This window comes from Pelodiscus sinensis, chromosome 6, assembly GCF_052426305.1.
Source record: "Pelodiscus sinensis isolate ZL-2025 chromosome 6, ASM5242630v1, whole genome shotgun sequence".
In the NCBI taxonomy this organism is placed as follows: Eukaryota; Metazoa; Chordata; order Testudines; family Trionychidae; genus Pelodiscus; species Pelodiscus sinensis.
The window spans coordinates 87,534,856-87,559,845 of record NC_143057.1 but is presented as its reverse complement, the minus strand read 5'-3'; the positions used below and the strand labels follow the sequence as shown (position 1 = coordinate 87,559,845).

The 24,990-nt window shown below is 42.7% G+C and overlaps 1 protein-coding gene across 1 annotated transcript in view; it reads left to right on the top strand.

Moving 5' to 3' along the window:
- Positions 1-24,990, top strand: part of AP3B1 (adaptor related protein complex 3 subunit beta 1) — a 322,060-nt gene that overhangs the window by 85,223 nt on the left and 211,847 nt on the right. Inside the window, exon 7 of the mRNA XM_006119130.5 lies at positions 23,040-23,222. Within this exon, the coding sequence (XP_006119192.1) occupies positions 23,040-23,222 (183 nt within the window). The remainder of the gene's footprint in view (positions 1-23,039; positions 23,223-24,990) is intronic.

Sequence of the window (24,990 nt, the reverse complement as noted above, 5' to 3'; positions counted from 1 at the left end):
ATTACCATTGTGTACCATTAAATTTGAGCTATACAATATAGCTGGTAATCTTAATTATAGCACTAGTATGGATGTTTGAATTTGGAGCCTTAATGTTGTATGTGTATGTGTATGTGTATGTGTATTTGAGAAATGTGACTATATACTGAAACTCTGCATTATCATGCTAACACACAAGGTGGCAGAAATGAGTTTGACATGACATTTAACTTTAGCATTTTCTGCTTTTTCATGCTTAATTTCATACCACCTTAATATTCATAAGAGCTTTCGTTTAATATTGCCATAGGATTTCTTTCTTAAAAAAATACCATTGAAAAAGTAATTTAAAGGATAGAAATTCATTCCTTTAGGACTTCAAAGCTCTGTTATGTGGAGCATCAGGGAAGAAGTAGAAGCACTGACACATGTAAATACAATAGTTTACTTTTCTAGACACCACCAGAATGTCCTGATCCCATGTACTTTAGAAACTCTATAAAAGGGAGTCTGTCTCTTGCAAATTGTGTCCCTGATTCAGTATATCATTTAAGCACTTGTTGAAACTTCAGTCATCTACTGGGGTATTGCCCTGGTTTTAAAGCAGTCGATCGTACAACATATCTGTGGCCATGATTCAGGAAAATATGTAAGTGTGTAATTGAAGATAAGCATGTGAGGTAGACCCATTGACTCCAGTGGGACTACTTGTCATCTTAAAGCAGGCCTGGGCGAAATACAGCCTATGGGCTGGATCTGGCCCACCAAGCCACAGGATTCAGCATCCGAAGGCAGCAGAGAGCCCCAGGCTGGCTCCCCTGCTTGCCCTTTGCGCTGTGCAGAAAAGTGGCGACAGGGCTCCATTTCTGTTTTGAAACTGGAGGGGAGGGAGAAATTTTAGTAACCACCCTGCCCCCCAGCACGTTCCCATTGGCCGGTTTTTGGCAGAAATCAGCCAATGTGAGCTGCTTGTTAGAATAACAGGCAGCTAAGAAGAATCATGCCCCTTTTCCTGGGCTCAATTTCATGAAGCACATGGCCAGGCAAGCAGGCTTGCTGGCTGGGAAACATTTTAAGCTGTGCAGGCAGATAGGCTAGTTTGGTAGCTGACAAGTAAGTCGCTGGCCATAGTCTGCTTCTGGCACCCCAGCCCTTCACTGCCCCTTCCCCCCACTCACCATACCCAAACCCTCTGTCCCCCTCTTACACCCATACCCCTTCCCAGATCTGGCACCCCAATCTCCTGCCCCAGATCACAATCCCCTCCTACCCTAGGTCACATCCTAAAAATCTGCACTCCAATCCTCTGCCCTAGGTCACAACCACCTGCTTCATCCCAACTCCCTCCCAGACTCTAGTTTCCCTTCTGCACTCAACCTCCATTTCAGACCCCGCATCTCCATTAATATCATGAGAGTGCGGCCCTTGACTACTTCCCAAAATCTTGGAGTGGCCCCCCCATCAAAAATTATTGCCCACCCAGTCTTAAAGTGAAGCATGTGCATAAAAGGTTTCCTGTATGGGACCTTAGTTAGCTATGACAGCGTTCTCAAGAAACATAACTTAGCATATGAGCTTTCTACTGCTTTATTTTTAAAAGTGCACTCCCTCAGATCAAAACAAATTTTCACAGTTAGGATTTATGTATATGGTAAAACTAATGTTTAGACGTATTCTAGTTGTTTACTTGTACAGATTTTCTATAACCGTGGTCACCAACCCATCGATTGTGATCACTGGTTGATCGCGGGGGCATGACCAGTCGATTGTGAGGTATTCCAGCCTCCCTCTTGTTCCCCCCATCCCCAAGAAGGAGTCCGCATTGATGCTACCTCTTGGGAAAAGGGAGGTAGCACCAGCTTCCTTCCATGCAGGGGGAAGTCATGCAGCTGCGTGCCAGATCTAGATTTCAGGAAGCACGTGCGCTGCTGTCAGCCAATGGTCAGGGCTCTGTGTGTGTGTGTGTGTGTGTGTGTGTGTGTCAGTCACACCCCAGGCTTCAACTGCTGAGACGCAAGGTCCCGTCGCAGTGGGCAGCCTAGGAGGCTGACGGGCGCTCTGAGAAATTTAACGTCCACGTCTTTACCGCTAGGACCGGGGTCCTTTCGCGGAGGGCAGCCAACAGGCCGACAGACGCCCCGAGGTTTACAGGAAGAGCTTATTACATCTCAGATTTTAACTGCTAGGATACAGGATCCCTTCGCAGCGGGCAGCCTAGGGAAGGCTGAGAGATGCCCCTACGGATCTGTCCCCTGGAAGCGACATGATCCCAATGCCCAGCTCTGCCTGTATCTGTCCCTTATGACTGGCTGAAGTTCTTTTAAATTGTGCTTGCTTCTGTTACAGCAACTGAAGGAGTCAGGTTAAAGCTTAAACAGTTACAGGTTTATTAAAGAAGCTTATAAATCATATGGTTACAATGGCTATTGCTCTATTTCTTAACTGCTAGCAAATATAGCTCTTAAAAATGGTTACAAAGAAAATAAAGATAGAAAATAGAAATAATGGTACCAAGTGACAGCTTAATCTTTAAAGAGCTCTAAGTCTATGTGTACACTTAAGACAAAGGACCACATCCAGGTACAATTTTTGCCCCCTTCTGTGCCTCTCGACTCAAGCGGGTCAAGCCAGGGCCGGTCCCTCAATTCCTAGGAAAGACGAATACGAGGTGGGCGTCCCCGTGGAACCTCGGGAGGTCAAACACCTAACCCGACCAGCAGGAAGATGGTAGATTGACACTCAAAGTAAGCGTGCTGCTGGACCCAACTTTATACCCATAGGGGCCCATAATCCTCTTTCTTATCTAAGATGCCAAATTGTACTGGTCTGTCTTTGTGGCGCCAGTTCTTACAAGCAAGTTTCAACTTAATTTACACTTGCAAGAGAGAGAACTAAATTGTGAGTACTGGACTCTTTTTTTTACTGGGCGGGAGATTCCTCCCCCCATGGACGGCTGTGTGTTCGTATCAATATGGGTTTCAGTCAAGGGCACTCCTTGGCAGCCTCTTGGTCAGCAATTGGCGTATCTCTGTTTACAGCTATTCAGGGTCACTGAGCTTGCATATCTGCTCCTCCTGTTCAAGGCTTTTACTGCTCTGTGTGCCCTGCATGCTTCAGGCAAGCAAAAATGGATGTTACAGGGGGGTTCCTGTCTGGCTACAGCTGCTCCTCCATTCCCCAAAACAGCCGGCACACTTCCTGAAAAGTCGGATCTGGCATGCAGATGGGGACTTCCTTCCCTGTGCTGCTTTCCTGCAGCGGCAGGGGATGGGGAGGAGAAGTCCCCAGCTGCGTGCCAGATCTGAATTCTTAGGAAGCGTGCCGGCTGTTTTGGGGAGGGGAGGTGCCATAGGATCTCCAGGTAATGGCTGAGCTGTATCTGTCCCCACACTCTGGCCAGACCTCCCCCCCACCCCCAGCTGCCCCCTGCCCCTTGTCCAGACTCCCACCTGCTCCTCCTGCCTGCCAGCATCCTGGTCAGACACCCACCAGCACCCTGCCCCTGGTGAGACCCCCACCCAGCAGCCTGCCCAGACACCATACAGCACCCTTCCCCTGCCTTGTGGCCAGACCCCCACTAGCACCCTGTTCCTACCCTCTGTCCAGACCCCCCACCAGCACCCTGCTTCTGCCCCCTCCCTTCTGGCCAGACAACTACCCCCAGCTTGCTCCTGTACCCTACTTTCCACCCAGATTCTGTATCCCCATCCCAATCCCACTCACTGGCAACCCTGTCCCGCACAGTGGATCTTTCATTTTTGGCCTCACCTCAGAGTGTAGAGGGGCCCACAAATTCCACTAACCCTGGAACCCCAGAAGAGTTAATCTGGCCTGAGGCCTCGAACCTCAGTCCTACCTACCCTCTCCCGGCCATGGGGCTGGAGTACCAGGGGAATGAGGTGTCTCAGTTGAGGCCATATCAGTGAGGCTTGCGGGGTTTTGGAGGGGTTGTTTTTTTGCATCTCACTTGTGTGGTGCCCGACTGATTCTTTTTTTGTTCTGTGGGTCAGTGACCCCGACCCAAAATAGGTTCCTTGCCCTGCCCATAAATAAAGACAATGTTGAAACATTTTGTATTTGACATATTTTATTTAAAAATGAAACCTGGCCAACAAACCCCCAGTTGGGGCTACACCCCCATCCAGCCACAGCATAATAACACTTCTGCACCCCTGACAGACCCCAATCCTGAGCCCATCATGCACCTGAACCCCCTGTCCTGAGCCTCTCATGTCCCCAAACTCCTGCACCCCCACATTCCCAGTCTTCTGCCATAACACTCCTGCACCATCGCACACTGCAAATCTGTGCCCTGAGCCCATCATACTCCCAACTTCCCTGCCCTGAGCCCCTCATACACTTCAACCCAAACTCCCGCACCCTTCCATCCACAAGCCTGCGGCTTGCCCAGCACCCCAACTCTTCACCTGATCCCAGTGCTCTCCAGCCTGGAGACCCTTCCCTGAACAAACATCCCCTTTTCCACCTCCTCCTGCACACAAATTCCCTCCCGGAGCTTGCACCTGTCACCCTTTCCACACTCAAATCCCTCATTTCCAACCCAGAGCCCGCACTTCCTGTCTCAATCCAGTGACAATGGGTAAGGGCTGGGGACAGCAAATGATGGAGAGGAGGGGAACAGAGAGGGCAGGACCTCAAGGAAGGGGTGGGGTCTTGGGAAAGGGATTGGGTAAATCTTGGCTTGCCCTGACATTTTAAAAAGTCATCTTGGGTGTAAAAAGTTTGGGGACCACGGTTCTAGAAAAAGCGGTCTCTTCTTTACAGTTGTTGAACTTCATCAAACTTTTTTTAAGAATTTACCTTTAAGCACAGACAGTTGTGTGTATTCAGTCTGTATTTTGGCAATTTCTGACTTGTGGGTATTGAATTTTTCAAGTTACACATTTTTGTAATGTAGCGTTTGTAGGGATTTTCTAGTTGCGTGTTTTTTGTTGTTGTTGTTTTCGTATTTTTAAAGTAGGGGAAGAAAATTCAGAAGAGCAAATTAGCTATTTATCTAGGCAGCGTGGCTAAATTCCACTGGAAAGACAAAAACACTTTGGTTTTAACTACCAGAGCACTAAAAATGTTGTGTGCACTGCTCCATGAAGAGGTTAGTGTCACTAGATTCTTACTGCTTTGTGCAGGAAACTTTTCTGTGGAGAACAGCCACCATTTGCATGTGTATTTATGATTATACTAAAGGATGCCAACACTTCTTAAACAAGGGGTGGGCAATAATTTTTGACAGGGGGCCACTTCATAAATTTTTGAAGTGGCCCTGGGCCACCCTGGAAGGGGTGAGACTTCACATAGAAGGGGCAGAACCGGGACACTTCCATGCTTCCCTGCCCACAGACCCTGATTGGTCTGCCAGTGGGGGAGTGCATGAAGTCTTTGCCCCCACCTTCCTCCCAAGGGAACCACCAGATGTTCTCAACAGCCGGCGGTTACCTCTAGGTGCCCACGTCCCTGGTGGTGGGAGAAGACTTAGCACACTCCCTCTCTGCTCCCAGGTCAATCAAGGGCTTGGGTTGGGGGGACCACACAAAATCTGCCCCCACCTTGCAACGGAGCGCTGCGCTTGGTCACTCACCAGCTAGGCAGCAGCTGTCAGTTGACTCTAAGTGCCAAGCCCCTTGCAGGGCAGGAGGAGGCTTTTTGCATGTTTCCCCCACTCCCAGGCCCTGATAGGCCTGAGGGGAAGGGGAGTTGGAAGTCTCTTGCTCCCTTCCCTCCGGCGTGCAGCAGTCAACCTTCTGTGTGCTGATTGGCCTGGGGGCGGGGAAGTGGCAGGGCGTCCGCGGGCCCGATCAACCCACTCGGTGGGCTGCATGAAGCCCAGGGAGGCCCTTTTGCCCACTCCTGCCTTAGACAGTGGGAATATGTCTATAGTGTAACTAAACACCTGCAGTTCTCCGTCTCACTTGGGCTTCTGGGGTTAGGAGTATGGGGCTGTTTAAGTGTAGGATAGACATTCCAATGCGGGCTATGGTTTGAGTTCTGGGGCTGTTTTACTTCTCACTGTCCTGGAGTCCAAGCTGCATCCTGAGCCTGAGCCTAAACCTGAACATCTATACTGCAGTTAAGAGCCCCTTAGCCTGAGTCAGCTGGCACAAGCCATGCATAGGTTTTTGAGTCAGGGCTAACTACATCCTAGTTGGGCTAGATATAGAAGTACTGGTTAGCTATCCAACACCTAGAATACTGAGGGATAGAAGTCAAAATGGTATTTTTAATATTATGATACTTTATATTGTTTAAAATATTGTGATTCTCTGTGCACTTGTTATAACTTATAAATGTTCATAATTGCAAATTGAAACAATACTTTAACCAAAATACTGAAACTTAGCCACTTTCACTGCTTCAAGGAAACTGGCTGCTCATGAGTTAGACATGCACCAGTGGTCTGTAGGCCAAGCTATACTGTTGTTTCTGTCTTCCCGGAAGTGTAGCTATCTGATGTTCTCCCTTCTGTTCATCACCTATCCCAATCCCCAGCTTGTTTGACTAGTCTCTACACTTACCTGAAGAGTGGGAGAAGCGGAGTGTTCAGTTTGCAGCAACAGTAAAACAGGACAGACTTCCTGTTTAATTTTCTCCTACACCCGGAGGCGGCCCATGAGCCTAGGCAGACTAGGTGGTCGCCTAGGGCGCCGCTGGCCCGGGTGCCCGATGACGACGTCACGTGGCACCTGGGCACCCCGTGATTATGTCATGGCCATTGACGGCCGTGCAGGTGGGGGCGTTGATCGCACTTTACGCCTGGGGCGCCAGCTGCTGCTGCCGGCTTCAGGCCGCTCCTGCCTACACCTCTGCAGCAGCTGAGGCACTTCTGGTTCTGGCTGCTGCTTGCTTTATCCTAAGGGCAGTAGAAATAGGACTTATGCTCATCTGCTAGTGAAGCAAGTTCCATTGTGCCTCTCCATTGTGTCTCTCCTCTCTCCTCGGCATATAATTCAAGACTGATTATGCATGTGACACTGGGGACAAACACCTTCCTGCCTGCCTTCCTCAACAGGCTGGCTGATATTTGGTCTGAGTCTTGTCAAATTACATTGACCAGAATTCTTCCTGCAGGATCTCCCACATTTGCCAGGGTAACATTTCTTTTAGCATCTTGCAACTTTTTAATTCCAGAGGGTTAACTTTCATATAAAACTATGCAGTTTATCCTTGCAAAGAAAAAGCTTCTTGTTTTCTATCTTGCATTTTCTTCAATTTATTTAAGTGATGGAATATATCGCCTAGACAGGCAAATTTTGTATACCATATCATATCAATGATGAAGTTAATGTACATGGATTCCTGTGAAGTTGAGAATATTTTTAAATCCTCTCTCAGCTCATATAACCATGAGGGAACTTTTCCATGGGAAGGATACAATATTTCTATGTGCAAATGTCATTGGTGATGTTTTGCTTCCATTTCCTCAAATAGTGGAAAAAGGTAACATTTTAAGGACCATGATTTTGTTAAGTTCACTATCCTTAGTGTTAACACTAAAGCTCTTTTGGCAATGTTTTGGCCAAGAGAGCTTCATGTTGCAAGGAAAAGTCTCCAGCACAACATCTTTAACCTTGGTTACAAACCCATTTACTTTGCCAGTCTTGAAGGCAGACCCATCTCTACAAATAGTAAGAATTTTTCCAGTGAAATTCTCCCTTCTCAGGGTAGGCCATTATTACCCTGACTACTTTATTTTTTCCTGTCATGTGAACTGGCAGTTGTTTGCAAAATAAGTTTTATGGTATCTCCATCAACGGATCTGATTTTAGCCAAGAGTTGAGCCTCATCACATATACTTATTAATTCATCAAGCCGCAGTGCAAATTTTCATCTACGTGTGATTTTTTTTTCCCCTCAGTACAATATTGGTGTCAGCTGGTGTCATTAATATGTGTCTTACAGTATTATCTGAAAGGAGAACTTTTGCAACTTCTTTAACTGTATTTGCACTTAATAGTACTCTTAGCATTTCTTGGCATACAGGTAAAATTAACATCTCTGGGTATGTCTACACAGCTGCCGTCGTTCGAAATACCAGACATTATTCCGAAATAACCAAATGCACATCTACGCTATAAGCCTTTATTCCAAAATAATGTTGAGCTGGAGGACTTGTTACTTGGACTCATGGTAACCCTCATTTCATGAGAAGAAAGGGAAGTTGAAGGAAGTGTTCTTTCTTCGACTTCCTGCTATGTAGACAGGGCCAAAAGCCCAATTAAGCTATTTTGACTTGAGCTACGCAATTGTCGTAGCTGAATTTGCATAGCTTAATTTGACTTTTGTCCTGCTGTATTAACATACCCTCTGTGATTATCTGCAGCTTCTTTGCCTTTGCTACAAGCTCAGGAAGCAAGCTGATTGGTTGCTGAGCTTGTAGCGAAGGCAGAGAAGCTTCCAAGAATCACAAAGATGTTAATTTTACCAGCATGCTAAGAAATGCTAAAAGAAATCTTCAAAAGAGTGTATATCCTTTTTGGCGAGGGATGCATGTTTAGCTTCTAAGATGCCATGTTAACTAACTTGGCACCATTGCACGATCTGAGAGTTTTTCCTACATTAGATATTGTGGAAGAAGGCAAGATAATTCACCTGTAAATGAAAATCCTCAGTGCAAGTAACTCTCTCTCAGTAGTATGGCTTTACCACTTTGATTTTCTTATGTTTGTTAAGGTTCATCACTGAAAATAAATGTAGAGTCACTAGAATCTTTTCTTCAATTATTTGTCCTTTTTTTTGAGTCTTCAGTTCAAAATTAACTACTAACTTAATGTCTAATAATAAAATATGGCTACTGCATGAACAGCAAGGTCATTTGCGTGTAGGGTGATGTAGAGTCTGACTCATGCATGTAGACGCACAGAGCAACAGCACAAAGTGCTATTTGTTTTAAATGGAGAATTTTTTCCATTCACAAAAGACTTGTCCAAAATTCACCAGTATACATGTTCTATTCATTCATGCCTCACTACACACCTATTAGCAAACACTGAAAGACTACACTCTAGATGTTAGGAGTGCATTAGTATTTTATTTGGGTAGCACTAAACTGTTAAGATTATCCTTATAATTTGTAACAGTTGCACACAGAATGAAGGTACTTAGTCACTTCTCAAAGGCTCTCATCATAGATCTCTTCTTCCATACAGTTGTTCTACAACACAGCCAGTGTAACTCCTTTAAACAGGGTGATCATTCATTCAAATAGATCTCATGCAGTGTCTGCAACTCTTCTAGCTCAGGTATGTATTCTATACTTTGATAGAGTTGCAGTTTGGTCTTCTGTGTATAACTTTTCCCCACATTATGGCATCTCTGTTTCAAGAAGGACTGCTAAGCTGGGATGGGGTTTATGTTTTGAGGAAGGGAAAGAGTATTTGGATACAGACTGGCTAGCCTAGTGAGGAGGGCTTTAAACTAGATTAGATGGGGGTAGATGACCAAATCACACAGGTAAGTGAAAAACATGGAGACCTTGGAGATGGGTCAGAAATGGGAGGGTGAAATAACAGAAATAAAGGAGGGACAAGGCAGAACTTGGGGGCAAAATCAAATCAGTATCTTAGATGCCTATATATGAATGCAAGGAGTATGAGTAATAAGGAGGTAGAATTTGAAGTGTTAATAAATCAACACAACTGTGCCATAGTTGGTATCACAGAGACTTGGTGGGACAATATACACAATAGGAATATTGGTATAAATGGGTACAGCTTGCTCAGGAAGGATAGGCAGGGAGAGGGTTGCCAGGTATCTGGTATTGGCCCAGACAGTCTGATATTTGCGGCCTCTGGTTTAAAAAAAAAAAAAAAACAGAAAATACCGGACATGTAAAATGTCCAGTATTTTCTGTTTTTCTCAGACGGAAGGCTGCATGGGACATTCTTCCCCTGCCACGTTGGGCCGGGGACGGTGGAGGGTGTCAGCCGATGGTCAGGGCAGTGCGTGTGTGTGTGTTACACCCGAGTCTTCAACTGCTGAGACACAAGGCCCTGACGCAGTGGGCAGTCTAGGTAAGACTGACGGAAGCCCTGAGGCGTTTAACGTCCGTGTCTTTACCGCTAGGATCGGGATCCCTTTGCGGCGGGCAGCCAACAGGCCGACAGACGCCCCAGAGTTTACAGGGAGAGCCTATTACACCTCAGATTTTGACTGCTAGGATACACGATCCCTTCGCAGCGGGCAGCCTGCGGAGGCTGAGAGATGCCCCAATGGATCTGTCCCCTGGAAGTGACACGATCCAACGCTCAAGCTCTCCCTATATCTGTCCCTTATGACCGGCTGTAGTTCTTTTTAAAATTGTCCTTGGTTCTGTTACAGCAACTGAAGGAGTCAGGTCACAGCTTAAACAGTTGCTATTTTATTGTTACAGGGTAAACTTAGCTGTTAATTGCTGCTACTGTGTTACAGATAACACAGCCACTACAAAGGATAGGACAGAAATTACACTAATAAGTCACTTACAGGTACTATGAAACCCTTTTGGTTCTCTGAGCTCTTATTAAATGCATGCAAAATAGACACCTAGCAGGTATATATATTCTCACCCCTGCATTCCAGACTTGGCGTGGCCAGCGTCTTTCTCTCAATCCCTCGGGAAGAAGTAGGGCGAGGTTGGGCGTTCCACAGACCTCGGGAGTCAATACCTGCCAGCAGGTGTAGATGATTGGAGCTCAAATGGGGTGGGCTACTAAACCCCTCTTTATACCCCTTGGGCCACGTAGGCTTCTTCCTGGTCTCAAGTGGCCAATTGGGAAAAATGGCTTTGAATGCCAAGTTTCCCACGAAGGGTACAAAGCATAATTCACACCTGGGAAAATGCAGACAATGGGCACCTCTAGTATGTGATGGGCGAAGATTCCTCTCCTGGGACAGTGCGGGCATGTCAATTACTGGTACTAGCCAACAGGGCGATGGGAGGCCTCCCAGTCGTCAGCTAGCCCATTTCTGGTTTCTGTTTATGGTAGTCAGGGACAGGCAGCACACCTGCGTTCCTAGGGCATCAAAGGCTGACTGTCTTTCTCTTGCTCTCTCGGGGGGAAGGAAACAAGATGGGGTTCATGTCTGGCTACAGGGGGATTCGGGGAGCATGGGGATTTAAAAGTGCAGTGACTTTTTTTATGCGGTTGTGGGATGGGGTTCCCCCCCAACCAATTTTTTTCTTGCCATGTTCAGTATTTTTTGTGAAAGTATCTGGTAACCCTAGGCAGGGAAAAAAGGGAGGAGTTGTTGCCTTATATATTAAAAATGTATACACTTGGACTGAAGTTGAGATGGACATCAGAGCCTGGAGAGTCTCCAGGTAAAGTTAAAAGGGGTAAAAAACAAGGATGATGTTATAATAAGGGTCTACTTCTGACCACCTACCCAGGAAGAAGTGGATGAGGCCTTTTTTTTAAACAACGAAGAAAAACCTCCAATGGGCAGTATTTGATGGTGATGGAGGACTTCAGCTATCCAGACACATGTTGGGAAACTAACACAGCAGGGTATGGATTATGCAATAAGTTCTTAGACCGCATTGGAGACAATTTCTTAGTTTAGAAGATTGAGAGAGCTACTCGGGGGAAGTTGTTCTAGATTTGATTTTTAACCAAAAGGGAGGAGCTGGTTGAAAAATTTGCAGGTGGAAGTCAGCTTGGGTGAAAGTGATCATGAAATCATAGAAGAATGATAGAAGGCAGAACAGCAAAATAGAGACAGTGGATTTTAGGAAGGCAGATTTTAGTAAACTCAGAGACCTGGTAGGTAAGGTCTTGTCGGAAGCAAGACTAAGGGGAAAAACAACTGAAGAGAGTTGGCAGTTTTTCAAAGGGGCATTATTAAGGGCCCACAAGCAAACTGTTTCACTGCATGGGAAAGACCTAAAGTATGGCAAGAGACCATGTTGGCTTAACCAGTAGCTCTTACATGATCTAAAAATCAAAAAGGAGTTGTATAAATAGTGGAAATTAAGTAAAATGATAAAGAATAAGCAAATAACACAAGTGTGCAGGCGCAGGAATTGAAAGGCAAAGGCACAAAAACTCAGTCTAGCTAGAGACATAAAGGGTAACAAGAAAACGTTCTTCAAATATATTAGAAGACCAAGAACAGAGTAGGCCCTTTGCTCAGTGAAGAGGGAGAAACAACAACAGGAAACTTGGAAATGGAAGAGGTTTTTAACGACTTCTTTGTTTAGGTTTTCACCAAGAAGTTTGGTAATGGTGTGCTTAACATAGTGCAAGCTGGTAGAAATGGGGTAGGTTTAGAAGTTAAAATAAAAATAAAAAAAAAAGTTAAATTACTATAAAAGGTTAGATGGCTTGAAGTCACTGGGGCCTGATGAAATGCATCCTAGAATACTCAGGGAGCTGAGGGAGCTAATAGAGGAGGTATCTGAGCCTTTAGCGATCATCTTTGAAAAGTCATGGAAGTCAGGAGAGATATCAGAAGACTGGAAAGGGACAAATATAATGCCCATCTGTAAAGAGATAAATAAGCACAACTCAGGAAACTACAGATCAGTCAGTTTAACTTCTGTGCCAGGGAAGATAATGGAGGAAATAATTAAGAAATCCATCTACAAACATCTAGAAGATAATAAGGTGATTGGTAACAATCAGCATGGATTTATAAAGAACAAATCATGTCAAACCAACCTGATAAGCTTTCTTTGATAGAAAAACAAGTATTGTGGATAAGGGAGAAGTGGTGGATGTGGTATACCTCACATGACTTGGTTATCAATAAACTAGGGAAATTAAACTTAAATGGGGCAGTTATAAGGTGGGTGCATATCTGGCTGGTTAGCCATTCTCAGAAAGTAGTTATTAATGGTTCTCAGTCTTGCTGGATGGATATAGTGTTCCACAGGGGTCTATATTGGAATTAGTTCTGTTCAAGATCTTCATCAACCATTTAGATATTGACATAGAGAGTACGCTTATTAAGTTTGCAGATGATACCAAGCTGTGAGGAGTTGCAAGTGCTCTGGAGGATAGGGTTAGAATTCAAAATGATCTGGAGAAATGGTCTGAGGGAAATAGGATGAAGTTTAATAAGGACAAATGCAAAGTACTCCACTTAGGAAGGAACAATCCATTTCACATTACAGAATGGGAAGTTACTGTGTAGGAAGAGGTATTGCAGAAAGGTATCTAGGGGTCATAGTGGACCCACAAGCTAAATATGAGTCAGCAGTGTGGCAGTATTGCAAAAATGCATCTGGGATGCATTACCAGGAGTGTTGAGAGCAAGACATGAGAAGTCCTTCTTCCATTCTACTCTGTGGGGGCTGAACAGTGACTGGAGAAAACATTTGGAAGGTTATCCAGGTGGATTTGAAAACCGTAGGATGGATGAAATAAATGGGCAGGTGGTTGGAGGGGCTTAGTTTTCATCTGATAGCTATCTCAAAGTGAGCAGCAGGGGCATCCAATGCAGTGAGAGTTACATTTCTAAACCTGGATTCAAGATGGTAAGCTAGCAGTGAATGTGAATCCTGTTACAGATGCATATTCTCATGTCCCCTCCCTAGCTTGCTTCTAAATAGCTAAACAAAAAGGGGTACTTTTCCATAGTTACCCTAACATTAGTACTTTCCTGAACATCCAACATTAATGTCAGTGAAACACTCCCAGCTTAGATGTACGATGTTGGGTTTTTTAGGAATATAATTTTTTTGAAATGCTGCAAGCCAGGGCACTTTTCCTGGACTGGCATATTCATCTTGACGTGGTTGCAATGACCAACCCACCATTTGCCTGTGTGGCTCATAGAGCAATACACTGCACATCTAACAGAAGCAAGGAAAGATTTTGCTATTGTGTGAGCAGGTGCAGAATGACTATAGAATGGACATTTCATAGATCGAGAGGAAGCTGGAGATACCTCAAAAATGGGTTGATCTCACGGAGCAAAATATTCCTATCAGCACTCCATTCTGTTTTACATAATACTTGCAAGTGGACAGAGAAGTGATTGCTCTAGTTGATTTTGGGGCACTGCTATAATAACCCCCCAATTGCCCTCTTAATTTATTCTTTCAGAGGTAAAAGTTTCCAAGGTTAAGGACATGGATATAACCGTCCAATAAAATAACAGGCAGTATTCTTTTCAAAATATATTATTATTGATGTAACTAGTAACCGCTACTATAACATGATCTAAAAATCCTAAACGAGCTACAAAATCCCAGACATACACATACCTTATTGCAAGTTAAAGAACACTTAAACTACAGTAACATATAGTTTAAATGATTCTAAGTAAAGCAATTTGTTGCAAGTGGTCAACGTACAACAAATTGTTGACAGCAGATTTGAAATTGCTTTTAAGTTTATATAGATCTGTGTGTGTATTCTAAAAATGCAATATATTTCAGACATACACACATTAAATACTATACAGTAGGGTGTCATCCTCATGGTTTTGTCTTTCTCTGAACCTTCTTTTGAACCTTTAGTCATATACTCGGGGTACATTTACATTACAGAGAACGATCGAAGCTGCTGCTGTCTATCTTCCAGGGTTTGAATTAGCGGGTCTAGTTAAGAGTGTTCTCACTTTGACTTCCTGCAGAGAGGACAGCACCAAAAGTCGAGATAAGGTACTTTAACTTCAGTTACACAATTAAATTAGCTGAAGTTGCATGTCTTAATTCAACCTTGTCCTATAGTGTAGACCTACCCCTTGGTGTTCCACATCTCAATGAAAGTTGCTTTGCGGGTCCCTATTACATTAACCAGAAGGCTAAATTAGGAACATTGTCAGACCCATGATATATTACTTTCTATAAAGAAAAGATCTCTGTTCATTCCCACCCAAACTTTGTCCCTTAAGTAATTTCAGTATTTCACAGGAGTCAAACCATCCACTTGTTGACTTCTTTTCTTCTGAAACCTTATGTCTTTGAGAGGTGGCTTAATTCTCTAAATGTCTGAAGAGCATTGGCCTTTCACCTGGAACAATACCCTAACTTTTTGTTACCACAGCAGAAATCACATATGTAGTTTAACAGACACTGTTTACTAAAAATCTCCAGAGTCAAGCTAATAGTGTGCATGCGTGGAATACAGATAGCGACCACACATCTTGTAGCTCCTTCCCTTACAGTAAAATAACTTCTTCTATATCATCAGAACTCAAAACTGAGTTTGAATGTGCACAAGGATATGCCTATAGAAGGCAAGCTGTACTTGCCGAACATTGTTGTATAGACCAACTATTTACCTTTTCGTTCTTGGACACCTTGACCAGAAGGTAGAGTGCAGAAGGATCTTACCCTATCTTCAAGACCTGAGGTGAGTGGAACAGCTTCCCATCTATGTCTCCACCAAACTCTGCTTCCCTACTTTCCCATACCACAGAAGCCTACAGGCAGGAAGGAAGGGGTGCCAGAGGTGTGAAGCCATGCTGGCAGCAGCTAATAGCTTCCACGTCTCCTTTATTCAGGTGAGATATCCATTTCACAGAGTGTGATAGGGAGCTGATGCTGACTGAATGCGGCCAGAAATCTGTACCTTATGTTGCAATGCTTTGCGCTTCAATGATGCGAGATCGCTTACTGTTGGCTTGGTGTGGGAAGGTGTCCTACTGTGGAGGACAGAATAAGGCAGCCTCCCAGAAACTTTTTGTGAGAAGGATCAGAGAGTTCCTATCTAAAAGCTTCCTGGAGATAAGCAGGGAGGATTCCCGCTCCATCTCCACACATGTTAACAAGGTATTCCAAGCTTCCCGTGCTGTGTAAGCACAGAGTATGCCACACATCACACTTGATTGCCTTAATCTGCTTGTAGCAAGAAAAAAAGTTGTGAATTCACCAGAAGCATCTTCCCCAGGTTTGACTATGATGTCCTGGGAGGGAGAGGATTGTCTCCCAAAGGGATGAAAAGTTCTTGGCTCTCACTGCTCACTGGCTGGCCATTCTCGTCTTTTCTTGTTATTTTCCTCTTCCTTCCCCTTCACCACCACGCTGTTCTCCATGCTGCTGCTTGGAATGTCTTGGGCAGATTCCACTGTCTGGCTTAGGAAGCTGGTTGTGTCCCTCAAGGGTTGTATGCATCTAGTCATAGAAGTGGAATGTTTGTGATGATGCACCAGACTCTCCCCTTGCCTGGATGAAGTCCAACATCTCTTGCACACTCTATGCTTGTGCTTGTCTGTGCCACTGGGAACTGGAACTTCTAGAACTTGACGTGGCCACATGTGCTGCTCAGGGGTGCTGCCTACTCTGAGGTATGCTCCCAACACTGGCCATACAGGAAATGAAATTCAAACTTTCTTGGGGCTTTCCCTGTCCCCTACTGGGCCATTTATGTTAAAAGACACTCAACAAGCTTAACCAGGATTGGGGGAGAGGGAGGATGGAAACTTTAGTTCTCCCCCAGCTAAGACAAAGAGGCAAAAAAGAAACTGTGTTTAAAAGTCAGGTTTTTAGCTGGGAGGAATTAAAGTTTCCATTGGTCCAGTAGGGAGAGAGTCAGGTAACAATGTTAACTTGTCTCACTATTAGCCCTCTCTGAGGTATTACGCACACCTAAGATAAGTAAACTAGTCTTGTTGGGATGAGGCTGTTTTTCAACATTATCAGAATCTCTCAAGCCAACACACAGGTAGCAATACAAACTGAAGGTCACAATGAAGGTTACAGTCAAAAGTGGTATTCACAGTACAAAATGGAATTCGTAATTTGAGAGGACTTTTATGCCCTTTCTGTCACAAAATGGTAAGTTGCATGGTTAAATAGCTGATTACATGTTTCTGAAATAGATTAATTATCAGTGTGTATGCGCTCATTACTTTCAGGTGCTCCCTATAAAGGGAAAGGCACTACTGCTGACACATTGTTTTAGCTCTGATGGTATAAATAAGAGCAACTTCATTAAAATTATTTACCCCCATGGTAAATCTAGCAGGTGGGTATCAGGCCTTCCATTTTCTGTGTCATCATTTTAGGAGTTAGCATCTTTTTGGCCTATTAATGAGGCTCTTCAGCTAGTACTAGACTACTTCGGATGCTTACAAACATTACTGCTTTATTATGGCATGAAGAATTACTCCTAAAACTGACTTTTTGAAAAAGTAAAACACTTTAACTACCATACTTATGTTTCTTACACAAGTACACACTAAGAATTGTTTTTGAAGACTGTATGACAACTACATAAAACATTGGCTCTTGAAGTAAAATAATTAATTTTACAAATTTAATTCTAATAATTGTTGATGACTTTGTGATGAGAATAAGGAGCTTTTGAACTAGAGCAGTACTTTTGGGGATAAGGAGGATGGAAAGACAAATACTATACTACATAGTAAATATCTGCTAAGTAAGCTAGTGTTCCAAGCCAAAATGAGTGGGTGAACCAGTGTTTTCATAAGTTATTGATTTAATGTTGGTGAAAGCTTCACTGTTGTGAAAAAATTACTGAGTTTGTGCAGATGTTTTATTGTGATAGATCTATTATCCAGCTATTAGAAGATAAATGACCGATCTTTCCCAGTTTCCATGCCTCCAGAAAATTGAAATAAGAGGGGAATATCATTTGGGCTGTATGATTAGGGCAGGTGGGATGGCCATTAATTTTAAGAGAAAGGAATCTTGGCAGGCATAGGCCAACTTGCAACATATTATCAATCAAACCTCCATGCATTTCTTGTGATGACCCAGCACTCTCAGGTTTTTGCAGCGTTAATTAGAATTCATGACAAAATAGATGCAAGGAAACATTTTGTACCCTTCATAATTTTATAGAAAATTTATTGTTATTAGAGGAACCATTTGCTTAGTGTGATTTTTTTCATTACCAGCTTGTCAACTAGCATAGATAATCTGGAGAAAATATGAACTCCATAGATTGGGTGTCACTTTTGTTGATGGTTCATGTAGTTTACCTTGGAGCGCAGCTAATGGCTGAAGTTCATAGCAACAGCACAGAAAAACGTGGCAACCAGTGAAAGACAAATGAACCATGTTTATTGCTTTAATATAAAAAATACATAAATGGAAAGATGCATTTGAATTTGATGAGCTCATTGCTAGTTTTGTTGGAGTGATTTATTTTTTTCCTTGTACATAAAAGTGCTATTGATACAGTGAGATGGAAATTAACTGACTGATTTTTGGAAACCAATATTTTTTGGTTTTAAATTCTGAGTGGATCATTTTGATTGAATTCTAAATGTTTTTATAGAATATTGATGCTTTAATAAACAGACATTATCAGCTATGTCTCTGATGTTTAGATACTGTATACAGTAGGATCATACTTTAGGGCAAATGGGTAGAGCTACCTAGAGAATGGTCCTTTTTATTAAGGAAAGTTTAGAAAACTCTTGAATACCTTTTCTTTTTCTACCTCTAAATTTAGAATGTATTCTGAATCAATGATTCCCAAAGTCAGCTATTGTGGCCACATACGACCACAAGGGGCTTTGCCTCTGGCCACAGCCTCCTGGGCAATAATGTGGGGGCATAAATCAGTGCACCTCGCCTGGGGCTGCTAGCAGTAGCTGGGCCTTTCCCCTATCTGGACGGACAGAAAACCTGGAGAAGTAGGTAACGCGAGAATTCTCCACCTTTGCTGGGAGGGTGGAGTTAGCTTTGTGGTTGCAGATGGCAACCTCCAGCCATGGGGTTTTAGACTCCATTTCTTGGTGGCATGGTGGCAGGCTTTGGCCCAAAATTCACTTATCACACAACTGGCTCCTGCTGCCTCCCCCGCTGCCTCTCTCCTTAGGCTGCCTCCATACCCACATCTCCCTCCAGGACTTGATTTGCCCTATGGTTGCTGGAGATGAGTAAGTCTGTTTAAAAAGTGGTATTTGTATATTTGTTAGAATCACTTTTTACAGTGGATTGAGTAGCCTTATTTGTGTTTCTGTTTTATTTAGATCAAGTCAGTAATAGAGATAACTGTAAATTATTAATAGTGAGTCGGCAAAGAAAAATCCCACGTTAAATATTGATAATTTGGACATGTATATATGTATATTAGGAATGTAAAATCCTGTTTGTTGAGTTAACCGCTTACACTTTAAGTTTAACCAATTAACTGATTAAAAGGGGGCAGACTGGAGGGGCCCCTGTGCTGCTGACAGGAGCTGCTGCTGCGAGGCTGCTTCCAGCCCTGTGCTGGTTTGCTGCCTCACAGTCCACATGGGCTGGGAGTTGGCAGCCTTGTGCTGGACCTTAAGTGGCAACATGGGAGTTGGGAGGGTTGCCAGCCTGGCCTGGGATCTGGCAGCCCTCCCCCACATCCGGCCCTGCAGGAAGCTGCCAATTCGCAGCCTGCATGGGCCAGTGCCTTGTTCCGGGTAACCATTAACTGTTACCCAGTAAGCATCATCCATGATTCAGTTATTCATTCACATCCCTAATGTATGCATGTATATATGTTTTTCCTAAAGAAATTAAGTATTCTAGGAAAAAGTCACAGTGGCTACAGCAGGAGTAGGTGGGTAGGTGCACTCTGAGGCTACCAAAAACGTTTTGTGAGAAAAATCTGTTCTGAATCCTCCATTCTTGTCCCTTGTATTAAAACCTTGCTTTCGGAAAATGGGAAGAATTAAAAAAAAATCAAGTTCATCTAATATTTTCTTAGAAGTAGTGTGCTCATTGTGGTAAATGCTATGCCACCAACTGAAATAATTGGATCCCAAGCTATAAAGGTGGTGAAAATATCTGCTGACCGTGGCACATTCTTCGCACTTGATGGTACACAAAGAAGTTCTTATAGTGCTTTAACCCTTTCCCCCAAAAAATACCTGTATTCCTGTTATAGAGAAATCACAAACATGAATAGCAAGATTATGGTAGCACAGCTGGGTGACTGACCATAGGTGCTCACTTTCCCTCTAGCTGGGAGGTGCTTGATACCCACCTCTCTCCCTGCCCTATCTCTTCCCATCCCTTTTGCAGCATGCCCCCATTCCACACCTTCTCCCTGCCTGGCACCACCTTTTTTCTCCTCTCCTCCTCTCTAGAGTGAGTTGTATCTCTACACCTCCCTCTCTCTTCTGAGCATCTTGAGTGCTGTGCAACAACTGTTTTATGGTGGGGCAGGAAGTACTGGGAGGGAGAAGGAGGAGGAGTTGTTCATCAGGGCCTCTGGAGGGTGAGAAACATTGGAGAGAGGTGGAGCTTGGCTGCTGTTGGGTGCCGAGCACCCTCTAACCTAGCCTCGGAGCACCCACAGGATTGGCCCCTATGTAACTAAAATATATGCAGAAAACTATAGATATCATTTTTGTATTTTAAATGCACGGAACATAAATGTTCCAATTAAATATTTCTTTGCATCGACTAGAACAAAAATGCGTGTTTCAAAACCATTACTTTTAAAAGGTAAAAATTGCTCTGATCATTATATTAGATACTGTAAAAGGCCCTGAGTTCTCAGAACACATAAGCTTTCAGTAAAGTGAAAGGGAGTTGATAGGAAATTAGCCCTTCTGCAGATCCATTTGCTTATTTTGGTGCCTAGTTATGAATTTAGGATATTCACTTCAGGTACCATTCTTAAAAATGTTGCCCAACATTTGAAAGAAACCTCTGTATTTAAACATCTACATCTTCAAGATTTTGTTGCCATGTCTAAAATCAAACCAAGTGTAGTATTTGAATATGCTAGGATGCATCCTAGTAGTGTTTAATGCCAGTGTAACACAAGGTTATTTACTAGTCCTAACTACCAAATAAATAGAAATGTGTTTAATTACTTGAATAATTGCCTCACTTTTGTCTATTACATTTATGGAGGAATAAAGCTTAATGTAACAACATTTAAATACTGAAAATGCAAAATTAACTTTTTTATGTGATGCAACAGAATATAGAAAATTATTGTAAATATAATGCATGTTTATTTAGTTATTACAAATAATCAATTCTGTGCTCTCTGGAATGCATTGAGTATCCAGTAAGTACTGACACATGAGAAGGGTTTGGGACAATAAATGCAACTTCACGTTTAGACTTATTGGTAATTCATAAAATTCCCAAAGGACCTGAAACTTGTTTTGCATAATAGCAAGACTATATTCTGAGATGTTTTCTTTCAGTTGTAATGTTGGGTGCATACTAATAAACCAAACATAGAAGAAAAATATCTAACATATGAATATCATTGTATTTAGTATTTCTCAAGAAGTGACATTTCAACAAACTATATTTCTATTTAATTGCTTACTTCAAGCCATTGGGGAAATTTTAGAAGTTGAAATACAGATTCCCAGACCTCAGATGAATTACATTAATTTGCTGCCAATAAGGTGGCTTGCATGAATGCTAATGGCATACATATCAGTTGCTTCATATGGAAGTTTTATCATGATGTTTTGCTTAACATGTTCCTTGACACAAAACAAATCTTAATGGAGACAATTAGGAAACGAAGAATAGTATTCTTGACACATTGACAAGTGCTTGTGTCACGTGTACCTGATTTATTGGAGGCAACTTAAGTGTACACTGTATGGTATTGCAGTTCTTTTTTATTATTATTATTGATGGTGATTATATCAATAGCTTTTTAGTTTCTTTAGCAGAAACTAGAGGGGCTCGTCTACACTGGCCCCTTTTCCGGAAGGGGCATGTAAATTTCACCTATCGTAGTAGGGAAATCCGCGGGGGATTTAAATATCCCCCGGGCATTTAAATAAAAATGTCCGCCGCTTTTTTCCGGCTTTTAAAAAAGCCGGAAAAGAGCGTCTACACTGGCCCCGATCCTCCGGAAAAAGCGCCCTTTTCCGGAGGCTCTTATTCCTACTTTGAAGTAGGAATAAGAGCCTCCGGAAAAGGGCGCTTTTTCCGGAGGATCGGGGCCAGTGTAGACGCTCTTTTCCGGCTTTTTTAAAAGCCGGAAAAAAGCGGCGGACATTTTTATTTAAATGCCGCGGGGGATATTTAAATCCCCCGCGGATTTCCCTACTACGATAGGTGAAATTTACATGCCCCTTCCGGAAAAGGGGCCAGTGTAGACGTAGCCGAGGTGTCCAAAGTCACAAACTAAAGTTGTTACAAATTTATTTAATTAGGAGCGTAGAATTCCTGTTTAAAATTTCAGAAATTATGTTTTGGAATACATATGTTTATCTTTGCATTTTGGTGTCTTTCTTAAAGTGACTTACTGCCACTATTTCAAGAAGGATCCTGCATGCAAGTTTTCTTCTCTTAGCACTTCAGAAACCCCACATGAGGAACCATGTATTTGCAGATAATAGGTCTCTAGAATCTTTTCAGTTTTTTCATGAAACCAAAACTACTTTCAAGAAAGGAGATAAAAACCTATGGCAAAGACATTTTATCTTATGTGCACATCCTGAAAATAAAAAATCGTGTTCCAAAAATATTCTGACTAGTCTGGTGGTATAAATATTCGGTTTGTGCATCTTTGAAACTTTGGGGTGGGGTGGGGAGGGAATAACTTGTAGAAGAGTCTGGATGTATCCTCTGAAGAAATAGCTGAAAATATCTAACATATTTAAAAGGCATTATTACATTTGCTCTTTAGAAGCAGTTTTATGAATCCCAGGGATAGGTTGCATCTTTCCGTAATTGTTTAGCAGTCAAGAGAGGATGTTGGCCACTGTTTGGCCTGATTTCTCTGACCATATTCTTGCTCCGCTTGGTTATCAAAGATTAATAAGAGGCTTCCATAAGGCCCTGCTAGCACATCACTATTTTGTACTTGTACTTACTTTTAACTTGCACATAACGTGAAGAAGTCTTACGTGAGAGACATTCATTATGAAACCAACCTCCTGCTCCCCAACAAACAAACTGATTCTGTTTGCATTATATCTTCAGTGGTAGGGGTTGAGATTAAACATGAAATAGAATGTCTTGATTTTGTTTGAAAAAGAGGGCTATTTTGGCATATTTACTGATTATTGCAGTTATTCAAAATCTGTTTTAAAGTAAGATTCCACTTTTGTGAGTAGTGGGGGGAAGTGGGTTTTTGGGGGGGGGCTTTTATCTTTTTGCATAATGGACATGCTCACATATGGATCATCTATAGAGAGAATCAATGACTTTTTCCCTTTTTTACAACTTTATTTTTTAGCTAGTGGCTGGAAGTGTGGTGATGGCATTTGAGGAAGTATGCCCGGATAGAATAGATCTGATTCACAAGAACTATCGAAAGCTATGTAACTTGTTGGTTGATGTGGAAGAGTGGGGGCAAATTGTTATTATCCACATGCTAACTCGATATGCACGTACACAATTTGTGAGCCCTTGGAAGGAGGTAAGTTTATTTTTTTGTTTTCAACAGTCTAATAACAGAAATACTTCAAGTTGTGTTGTCATTTATGAAAAAGTATAGTTTCACCTTCATGAAGAGGATACTAGTTGTAGAACTGACTTATTTTTATTTTAAAAGTCTTTAAAAAAGTTAACTGAGGATTTTTATGGTAGCCGTGAGGAATACTCCTTCCAAGCTGTAACCACTTGCCTTCCCTCCTATACTCAGGGTATTGCTCAGTGGTTGGGTTGTTGGGTGTTCCCAATGGTGCAGCATTTTGCTGACAGTTGTGGGATTGATTATAATAGCTCTGCTCTGTACTTTGTGGAAATTATGGTATTAGGATTTAGAAAACCTATTTCAAAAACTGTTAGAAGTCCTGTTGTTTAGCTTTCTTTGTCAGTCATAGCCTTCGTTGTTTGAGTTCTTCCCCTATCTTATGCAGAGTCTTCTTAGCTTTTTAATACTGTGTGTAAATGTCACGGTACATTGAACAGTATCAACATTTTGACACACAGTATATGCTATGCTGATGACTTACATACATACATGCCTATGTTATGAAATGAAGTAAAACAGATGTTAGTGAAGCACAATAATTTTAGGTGATGTCTAAAGCTCATTATGCAAACTTAAACCTGGAGTGCTGTTAGCACGTAATTTTTTTTCTTGGTATTGCACTTTGTTCTTACATTAAAAAAGAGGGTATCCATATTTCATTGCTATTTAAAAACAAAGCAAAGTGCTCCAGCAATTGATACCCACTTGAAGTGGACTTCAAGTGGATGTGTTGCCTAACAGTGGGGCGGGAAGGCTCAAGCTCTTTAAATAGAAACAGTGGAAAGGGCTTTCAGAGGCGTGGGGAGCTGCAAGCCCCCTCAGCTGTTTCTATTTAAAGGGCTGGCCTCTTCCCCATGCCTGTCAAGCAACGTGTTGCCTAGCAGCTGTGGGGATCAGCAGAGCCCTTTAAATCTAAACAGCTGGAAGGGGCTCCCAGCTCCTCTAGCACCTTGTGGGAGACACAAGCCCTTTCTATTTAAAGGGCTCTCCTGACAGGCACAGGGAAGGCAACAAGCCTTTTAAATAGACGCACTTAAAAAGGCTTGAGTTTCTGACTCCCTAGCAACTGCATTAGAGTCTGGGGGAATTGCAAGCCCTTTAAGTGTTTCTATTTAATGGGCTGGCACCTTCTCAGCACCTGCCAGGTAACTTTAGTGACTTGGGGAACACGAGCTCTTTAAATAGAAACAACTGAAAGGGCTCACAGCTCCTCACGCCTCTATCGCTTTGCCAGAGACACAAGATCCCTTTGAATACCCAATAACCAACCTATTTCTTTATAACTGGATTTGATAAAAATATCTAGATGCCATTTTTATAGTCAAGTGGGGGGAATCTTTTGTAACTCATAAACCTAACTGAATATACTTAAAAAACAACAAATAGTCTGGTAGCACTTTAAAGACTAACAAAACATGTAGATGGTATCATGAGCGTTTGTGGGCACAGCCCACTTCTTCAAATGACAGGAGTGTTGGATGTCCAGAACCAAAAATAAATGGGGGAAAGAAGGAGGAAAGAGAGAAGGAGAAAGTGGAGGGGAGCATGGAGAAAGAGGCAGTGGCTAGATAAGTTTCAGAGGGAAAGCTGAGCCAATCTGTAATAGGAAAAATTGAAAAACAGGTAGTCTATTAGCACCTTAAAGAATAGATAGTTAAAAGAGGCTGATAGGAACCATGAGTTTGCACTTGGAGAGGAAGAGTACTAACAG